The 9,688-nt window shown below is 47.7% G+C and overlaps 1 protein-coding gene across 1 annotated transcript; it reads right to left on the reverse strand.

Annotated features, from left to right (window-relative positions):
• Nucleotides 1-1,580: 1,580 nt before the first annotated feature.
• Nucleotides 1,581-7,329, reverse strand: LOC119097638 (F-box only protein 21-like). The gene is made up of 8 exons (XM_037220678.1): nucleotides 7,256-7,329; nucleotides 6,617-6,765; nucleotides 5,818-5,953; nucleotides 5,319-5,510; nucleotides 4,752-4,889; nucleotides 4,103-4,234; nucleotides 3,375-3,480; nucleotides 1,581-2,957 (listed from the first exon to the last, which is right to left on the reverse strand). The coding sequence occupies exons 1-8, from the start codon at nucleotides 7,304-7,306 to the stop codon at nucleotides 2,611-2,613; spliced, it is 1,251 nt and encodes a 416-aa protein (XP_037076573.1). The 5' UTR covers nucleotides 7,307-7,329; the 3' UTR covers nucleotides 1,581-2,610.
• Nucleotides 7,330-9,688: the final 2,359 nt, after the last annotated feature.

The raw sequence follows: 9,688 nt of genomic DNA on the forward strand, positions 1-9,688 counted from the left end.
GTTTGGCATCAAAAATTTAGATATACCCTGTAAGTGCTGACCCATGGGAGGGCAAAATCAGGCCATAGTTTCAGCGAAGGCAATTTCAAGGGAATCATTCAATCTGATCCAACAACGGAGTGTTAGACATAGCCATACATCTCTGAGTTGCTTTCTTAGGCAACACAACAGTTGAATGGGCAAATAGCGTTGACCTAAAGTCAGGTATGAAGGTCACATCATGGTCAAATCCAGCCTATTTTGTTGCTTTAGGGTTTGCTGTATGAGATAGTTTCTGATACTCCTTTCGAGTTTATTGATAGCAGGAACCGCATTAGACATCTTCCATGGACTTCTTAGAGGTCAGAATAGATCACTGACCTAAAATGACCCAGGCCAACATTTTGTTTTGAGAACATACTGCTTAGCCTAATTCTTGTCGCTTAGTAAAATACAAAACTGAAGGCAATCTTGTGTTATTTTGGTCACCTTGACCTTCAAAAGGTCAGTCACTGACCTAGAATGAGCACAAGACCCTTTGCCTAGAAACGGTTATGTATGTTCTGTGATTACTTTGAAGACCAGCCTGAAACTTGATTTTGTTTCACTTTTTTGACCCGAAGGTCATGACTTAGGAACCTGAAATTCCCTATTCCCTTCGCCTCCAGCCTCTTACTCTTTGATCTGTTCATCCCTATCGACCACAGCTTCGGCTACGGTCGCCGTCACCTGCTCATTGACAGAATTCAGGCTACCCTGCTTCACCGCTCTCTTGATGGCCTTCTCTATCCTAATGGAAGTCAGTTGTCAGTTACCAGTTAGTGCTGGGTCACGGACACTCTCACTCGGCTCGGCCAGTCAATCCCTCAGCGTATAGGGGGAGCGAGCGGGTGGACGAAGCAGGCAGCATGCGATCCGACTGGGGCGGTGGTCACAGGTAGCCTGATGCCATTTGCTATTGCCCAAACTTTCCGATGTCACAAACATGAGATAGCCTACCATTTTCTTCTGAATTTTTCGCATTTTTCCTCTCGCTCGGATAGCTGGTCGCATCGGTATGTGCACGTCGAAAATGAACTAAATACTTAGCCGCCAAAGGCGCTGAAGCCATGTGTTTTCTGGCCAGCGAAGTTTACCGGGCCTGCGCCACCGCTCGTAATGCGAGTTGTGAGGCCCCGCGCGTGCAGACAATTTCACCATGCGCGACTTCTGCTTGTTGAAAATTACCCAAGCCCGACGCAGTTCTTTCAGGAATTCATGTAAAAAATAATGGAGAGTAATCCATGCTGACGCGCCGCATTATAGGTCATGAACAATGTCGGCGCTGTCTCATCGCTTATAAAAGCGGGCCTTCACCATATTCAAAACAGCCTTGCATCCATCTCAGGAAATATGACATAAGTTTATTAGTATATTGTGCATGCATATACACATGGTTACAAATACTGCAAGGCGTCGTGCCATATCACGAACATAAAGCCCGAAGTCGCTCCTTTGTAAAACTGCGTTACCAACGGCACGTGGTACCTACCACCGACAAATGTACATATATATATATATATATATATATATATATATATATATATATATATATACAGGATACAATTCTCGCGAAAATGAAGGCACAAGACTTGCGAACATATCACAGCTATGCAATAGTCCATGATGACCTAAGGCACAGCAATGAACACATTTCAACGCCTGAGCAATTGACTACACATCACTGATGAGCTTTCCCACAGCCAAGGATCAAATCACTTGTAACATATCACTCATATCACACAGATAAATGCACACATGACACATGCGCACACTTCTAAAGCTGGCATCACATACAAAACCGATGGCACAGAAAATTATCACATACAAATGTAGGGGCCTGAGAAACGGGATCATGACGCTACATCCGCAACCATTGAGTGCCTACCTACCGCCGATACATGTAGATAAACAGGAGATAATTATCGGCGTGAATGAAGGCACAAAACTGTACATACAAATGTAGGGGCCTGAGAAACAGGATCATGACGCTACATCCGCAACCATTGAGTGCCTACCTACCGCCGATACATGTAGACAAACACGAGATAATTATCGGCGTGAGTGAAGGCACAAAACTTGAAAACATCACAGGTATGTAAGCAATAGCCCATGATGACCCAGCAATGAACACATTTCAATGCCTGAGCATAGCAATGAACATAGCAATGGACACATTTTAATGCATTAACAAGTTGCTAAATAACACGGAGCTTTCGCACAGCCACAACTGCATGCCAGGTACGAAATCACTCGTCACATGTCACTCATATGATACAAACAAACATACAGGTGGCACATGCACATATTTCTCAAGCTGGCATCACGTAAACAACCGATGACACAGAAAATTATCACCTGCAAATGAAGGGACCTGAGAAAAAGCACCATGAAGCTATGTCTGCGAGTACCGACTGCCCAGGATAGACGGCGTCAATACAGCGTGAGAAATCACGGAGAAATGCCACTGATTAGATGCAAACAAAACACCTGCACAAGAATATACACATATGTACAGCCATACAGAGTAACTGAGGCAACTGAGCTATTCAGAACACCCCTGTGACTTTACGCACAGCCACAACGCACCCATCAGTGGCCCACCGGGCCACCGTCACCGGCCACGGCAACACCATCAGTGTCCTCCTCATCATCTGAGTCCTCGGGAAGGATCTCTGGCCAAACGCCCATCCACACTGTAGGAGGTGCCGGTCTCCATTCTTCCTCTGCATCCTCGACGTCGTCTTCCCAGTCGCTGTCGCTGCCATCTATCCGAGACTTGACGAAGCTCGTTTTTGTCTCATGCTCACTCCAAGGCTCCGGGAAGAGAATGGCCAGCGGAGCGATCGGCTCGTACCGCTCCCCGTCGAATCGGGTGAAGAAGCGTCCCACCTCCTGATGATCGATAGGCTGAGGATCTGGGGCCAGTTGCAGCTCCTCTGCAATGATACATCCACTTCTGTTAGAGGTAGACGGAAGAGGCGCTCTACACAACAATGGGTGCAAGACATATCTCAATTTGCTGTGATTTGTAGACAGCTTAGCAATATTTTTCAACAGCAGCTAGGGGGGTGAGCTGCACTACGTAGCACAATGTCCAGTTTGGCTGTGTTATGTAGAAATATTTGAACTTATGAAATAGCAATGAATGCGAATCAGAGAAGATATCCCAAAATCTGCCAAACAGACATCATCAATAGTCAACTCAACATAGCAACTTCGTGGTGTACATAAAGCTGGTGCAATGCACCCAAACAAAATATGCCGGCGCTCTGCTGACAACTGAAATACTGGTGGGATCTCAGTGTAATGTACTCCGAATCAGTGCACAACATTTATTCGGGGAGCCTGCTCACCTTCAGCCATGTATCCGAAACGGTCACCCTCCATCAGCAAGTTGTAGAAAGGTTGCTTTTCTCCCCGCTGAAGTCCGGAGCAGACGCGACTGTGTGCTATCCAGTCCTGCAAACACCACCGACCCCGAGTCAACACACTGGCTCACACCACGTGGCCGTCGTACGAGATGAGAGCGAGGGGAAACCGTGAGGCTCCGTGTAAATGCTGGTAAAGAACTTTCACGCATCAAGTGACATACGTAGCAAATTGGTACTCTTACATCCCATCATTGATGCACCGATTTCTACTACCCATCAAGCAGGGGTAACACCATGAATGAAAGAATGGCACAAATGCAACATGTCTGTATGAAACAGCAAGAAATATTTGTGATACAGCAAGGGCATGCATTGAAAACGAATTATGTGAAAGGCAGACAGGAAATCACAAAATCATAATTGACCGTATGAGATACATTAAACCCCAACATGCTGAAGACATTCCATATCCCCTCTTTCAAAAAAAAAACATCACTGTTTGTAAAATAAGGACAGCAATAGTCCCACAAATACATATTTACAAGGCATTCAGCGACTGCCTTGCTGTGGAAGAAGTAACAAAACAACAAAAAAGTCAAGTTGACTTCTCAGACTCAGCCACTTAACTAGATCAAATTCTCACAAAACAGTACAAATGGGGTCAGACATGGACTGGCCTGATCCTGTAACTCCATTTAAACCGATCGTACCTGTGAGGCCTCGTAGTATGGTGAGCACCCGTACACCACTGCCAGGCGCTCGTCGCCGTACGTGACGACGTCACCGACGCCGAACTGCCTCGGATAGTCGCCCGCTACTCGGTCCGCCGCGCGGAGGCTCACCTGCAACGCCGATGAAAATACTGACGGCGTTGCAGACAACCTCGGGAGATGACTGAGCGGCATGGTATAACATGATTAGCGCGACACAAAACATAACTGAAAACAAATGAGCTGAGTGACAGTACCGAGCATCAGCCAAACCAGAAACAATAATAAGAAGAAAAAGGGCATCCACAAATCCTTGGAACAAAAAGCTCACACGCGCAAAACGATGTAACATTAGCATATCAGCATCACAATTTCATGCTGATGATGCTTAGACATGGGATTAAACATGTTATACAGCGGCATTTAGCCAGCGGCATTTGTCATTCAGCATTAACGTGCGTTTGCAGACGTACACTTAACTTACCAACATGCATGCATAACATAATATGACACACAGTAACACAACGGAACACCAACTACACCACCCACACGCATACGCACAAGCACGCTTTCGCATTACGTTGGTGAGAAGCTACAGGAGTAACTTCACTCATTGGCAATTTCATCAAATCCAGTTTATTATTATTACCAGTTCCTGGACTTTGGCCTCTTGTTCATCCAGGGAGCGCGCCAGCCGTTTGTACATCCTCTTGAAGTGCTTCATGAGTACTTCCAAGCCACGCCTCTCGTTCTCCGCCAGTAACATGCCGTTAGCCTGGACGAATTGCTGCAGATAGAAGGCAGTGAAAATAAGGTCACATCAGACTCCCTCATTATATCGCCGCGTTTTTTTATGACACATGTTTGGACGCAACGCACAGCCTTCGATTGCGGGCCATGTACGAATTCGATACTTCTGTGAACCAAAGATGAGACCACAAAGTCACCTTCCAGACTTCCATTCACATCTACATCATACACAATCATCAGGCGCATAAAAGCGAACCAGACGTATATTTCCAATAATGGTTGAAAACAACTGCCAAACGCCACGAAAAAAAGGCGCGCGACGCCGCTGTGCTATCGCTACCCACCTCAGCACCGCACGATGAATGGAATCGACAAAGACGATTGGCCGAGGCCGAGGCTTTGTAGAAAATTATAGATAGCACACATGCTGGGTTGTTCAGGTTTAGCATCATTAAACACCACTGACCTGCAGCAGGCGGCGTGTGTACATGGGTCTGGTACGAGCCAGGGCGGACATCAGGTCGTCGAGCGCAGCCATGTCCAGGCGGCAGTCGCTGCGAGCCCAGCAGGCCAGTGTCTCAAACGAGGCCAGGTCGAAGCCAGTTCCTGGCCGGCGGCCATCCGGATGGGTGGCGCCATTGATCAGGCGGCCCAGCAGCTGCCAAAAACAATGCATCACGTGAGACAAAGAGGGACATCATACTGGCACCACAACACACTGAAAAATGTACACACAGCAGGACTTATCACAAGTTGTAGTGGGGCTGATGGTGCTCACATATTCATATAAGAACACAGCACCCCAGACCTCAGACTCTGGTGCTTTCTTTGCAAAGGACCTTTGCAAAAGGCATGCATACAACTACTCGTTAAACAAAACGGCAGATTTTTCAATAAAAAATCCACGTACCCTACATAACAGGGCCTGTTGTCCAAGAATTTGCAACATCAGATGCATCACGTACCCCTGCTCTGGGAAAGGGTTCCAGCATCTGAAGGTCCATGTCCGGATGTACAGCATTCAACTCCTCCAACACCTGCTCTCTGGATAGCTGCATGCCGCGACGGACAACGTCGATGAACAGGTACTCTTCACTGTCCCTGCGTGAGGAGCAGCACGTCAAGACATCGTGCACAATGAACTGCATGCATTTATACATGTGTCACGTAAATTGCAATACATCACTGTACAACAGACAGCTTCAGTCACAAAGAAACAGGCACACAAGAACATTCATAAAAAGGCAAACAAGAAAAGACTACACAAGACAAATACAGTCGGTTCACAATTGTTGCATTTACACAAAATGACAACACATCGTGCATCAATGCGATTGGCTTGATTTAATATGGATGTTACATTTAGAAAATGAATATTCAGTGTTAAGCAAATGATCAATGTCATTACCCACAAATCATCCGTAACACCACGTCATTACTTTGGTTTGCTTCCTCCGTATCGCAGTGACCAATTGCTCCAAAGAATTTGGATCTTTTTAAGGAAAAAAGGTGATGCGCTTACCAGAGCTGATTTCAAGAAACAAATGGCTTTGTTGAAAGACGCAAACATATCAAAATGCACCACCAATAGCGAAAAATGCATCAAATCCTTTGGCATCAAGTGAATACAACAACTGGTGAATACATGCACGCCGTGAAAACAGGACCACCCAAAAAGACGTGACTTGAGCAGCCGAAATCTGTCTATATAGCGTCAATGGTGCCAGAAGACCCATTCCCCATGACCCTTCCGACAATGCTTACGTTTGGTGCCAGCAGATCATCGAGCTATGCGGGAACTGCACGTTGTGGAGGTTGACACCCAGCATGCCAGCTACCGAGGAGTAGACCGTCCCCATTACAGTCTGCGTCCCGGAGCCGGCACAGTGGAGGTGGCGACGAAGGTAGAGCACCTGAAAAAGGAAATAGTAAGCCATTTAATGCATTGTGCTGCAGGCAACAGCAGTAACCTCCACACAACGAGAGCAAACAGCCCATCACACCATTCAGTCACCGAGCCAGCAATAGATTACAAAACGGAAATCACACTTACTGAAATCAAACATCACCTGTTAGTAACGACCACACTGGTGAGCATTTTATCATGACTACCGTGGTCAATCGCCAGTCAACAATTTTCACAGAGACTCTGGCTTCTAGACTGTACAGACATCGCAACAGCGTGCTCGGTGTTAAGCCATCTGAGAGGAGCCTGATAATGTGCCTTACGACGAACCCGCAGAAAACGCGTGACCGACAGTATGCTTCGCAATTCACAGCCCTGCATGGAAAACAGTATCAGGAAAACCAGGTCAGAAGGAGAAGCCTCTGTATGTCCTGTGCGTGCTTTCACCTGCTCAAACATCCACGAAACAGTGATGAATACTTATGCGTTACACTAACCAGTGTGCTCAGCCCGGCAGCCGGTGCGTCCTCCGGCTCTCCATCCTTCATCAGGGCAAGCTGATCATACAGCACGACGTTCAGCACGTCCAGGAGCATCAGTGTCTGGTCATCCGTCCACAGCGTAGGTCCGAACGGGTTCTTTTTTGCACGTATCCCAGGCGGCGGCCGGATTGTTCCGGGAGCTTCCGACGCAGCTCGTCCAAAACCAGGCCGCGGCGGATCTTGATGTAGCAGCTGTAAAAACCACGCAATGTCAACGCTCGCAAGTACACGTGAAAGGTCCGTCTTTGTCACCGGGGGTGGGGTGTGGGGGGGGGGGGGGGGAGGATGGAGACGAATGTTGCCAAAGTCTAAAGATTCATCAAGATGTGAGATAAGCTGCCTTGTATTACCGCTTCTCTGGCCGAGAACCGACGAGTCACATTGTGTATTACTAATTTCTCGACCTCGCTATTTGTTACACCACGTGCGTTCCAGTTCTTGTTGATTGTCCCTGTAATCAACGCACAGCGCCAGTTGCCCGGGGGGCCCCCAAAACTACGGGTGGAGAGCGACCAACATTGAAAAAGCCATAACCGTACAGTAACCAACGCCTCCAGTCCGCTATTTATCGGACAAATAGACACAGAAAGGGGATGTGAGATTGGTTGCATACTTGTGCCCATCAGGACGAACTCCATATACATTAGGAACACAGTCCAGCTGGCAGAACGTGTTCGCGCCAAACCTTGAACTTCCGCATGCAGATCGAGTATTTGCTAAGGAGATGAGAGACTCACGTCTTAAGACTGGACTCTCGGTTGTTGGTTTGCTCCGGAACCATCCAGAGGCTCATCAGATAAAAGGCTTCGGGCACGTTCACATGCTGCGCTGGGCGCTGCATGTACTCCCGGAACATGGGCAGCAGCACGACGTCTCGCTGGATCTCGCGGAACAGCATCCGCATAGTAGCGCAGAGACAGGTCATCATCCCTGCCAAAAAAGGCTCGAATTACACACATGCCTACACAGCAACTGTCCACTGCGCAGACCAGTTGTGATGTCGGAGGCTTACATATAAGTCAATGAGTAAAATTTCTGGAGCGAATAGTCTGGTTCGGTCTGCAGATTACTTAGGTGATAGCAGAGTATATGAAAAGAGCATGAAGGTAGTGGTGGGCAATAAACCAAGGTACTGGACCGAGCAGCCTGATACGAACAATGCCGGCAAGCTGTTGGGATGCGATAACAGAAGGTAAGCCTAGAGGAAGACAGGGTAGTGACACTGGAGTGAGCAATGATCCAGTTTTGGTTCTGTCCCACAAAATGTCAGGGATAAGATTGTCATTCCAAACTAAGAGGAAAGCGGGACAGAGCGACAAGAGAAACTAGCACGCTCCTTGAGAAATGGCCACCGTTGTTGAATATGGCCCAACTGTCAGAAGTATGAGAAGCTCCGTAGTTTAAGACCAAAAATTAGAACAATGAATACTTCAGACTCTGGATAAGGGCACGTGAAGGATTATGCAAAGTACATAACACGTGCAGTGCCTATGTGACTAAGAATTTATGGTTGACAAATTGCATTCAGCTGAACAAACTGCATGACACCAGACCACCTGGACAATGTGATCCAACTTACGGGCAGTGTTGGCGGGGATAGATGACCTCCAGTAGCGCATCCCGATAAAACAGGGTACCATGGACGGGCACCAGCTTGCGGAACTCCTCCATAGCGGGGTCCGGCAGGTAGTCGACTGAGTAGCATCTGTCGGCCATCTTGGCTAGAGCCGTGCGCAGGTGGTGGCCAGCCGAGGCGCGGAACCTCGCAGTACGCCGCCAGCTGCGGCCGCACCGCTCAAACACGCGCAGCAGGGCAGGTCGGCACGAGGGCTGCAACAAGCGCGGGTACCTGCGAAACAAGAACACAATGTCACGACTGACGCAAATCGGCACGATGGGAGGTCTCTTGGGTGGAAGACGTGCCTAAATATGCTTAACTCAGAAATCTTGGTCGAAACATTCAGCACAACGAGGGTGATTCAATCAATGACATCTTCAGTCCGCATAAGAAACAAACGTGACACACACACCACCAAATATTACTCCAATTACCGCCAACCACCTGTTTGTTCGCCATCGAGCACTCTGAGAATATGTGAAAACTCAGGAACCTGACAAGGCCGGACATTGCGAAAGATTGTAATTTTGAAACGTACTGAGTGGTACGCAAGCATGCATGCAACAGGTTGAAATCCGGCTAGCCAAGCAATGCTAATGTTACTTCTCCATAATATTGGTTGTTTCAGCCAGGGGTAGTCCAGCATTAGTCATCTAGATCACTCGACAGGGCGCCTCACAAGAAGTCAAATAGGTCACGTGTTTCGTCTTTGCGACTACAGGGACGATGTATGTGGAGCCCTCATCTCCCCACCAATCATCACTGCACTC

The sequence above is a fragment of the Pollicipes pollicipes genome, unplaced genomic scaffold, assembly GCF_011947565.3.
Source record: "Pollicipes pollicipes isolate AB1234 unplaced genomic scaffold, Ppol_2.1 Scaffold_4295;HRSCAF=5057_pilon_pilon_pilon, whole genome shotgun sequence".
NCBI classification, from domain to species: domain Eukaryota; kingdom Metazoa; phylum Arthropoda; class Thecostraca; order Pollicipedomorpha; family Pollicipedidae; genus Pollicipes; species Pollicipes pollicipes.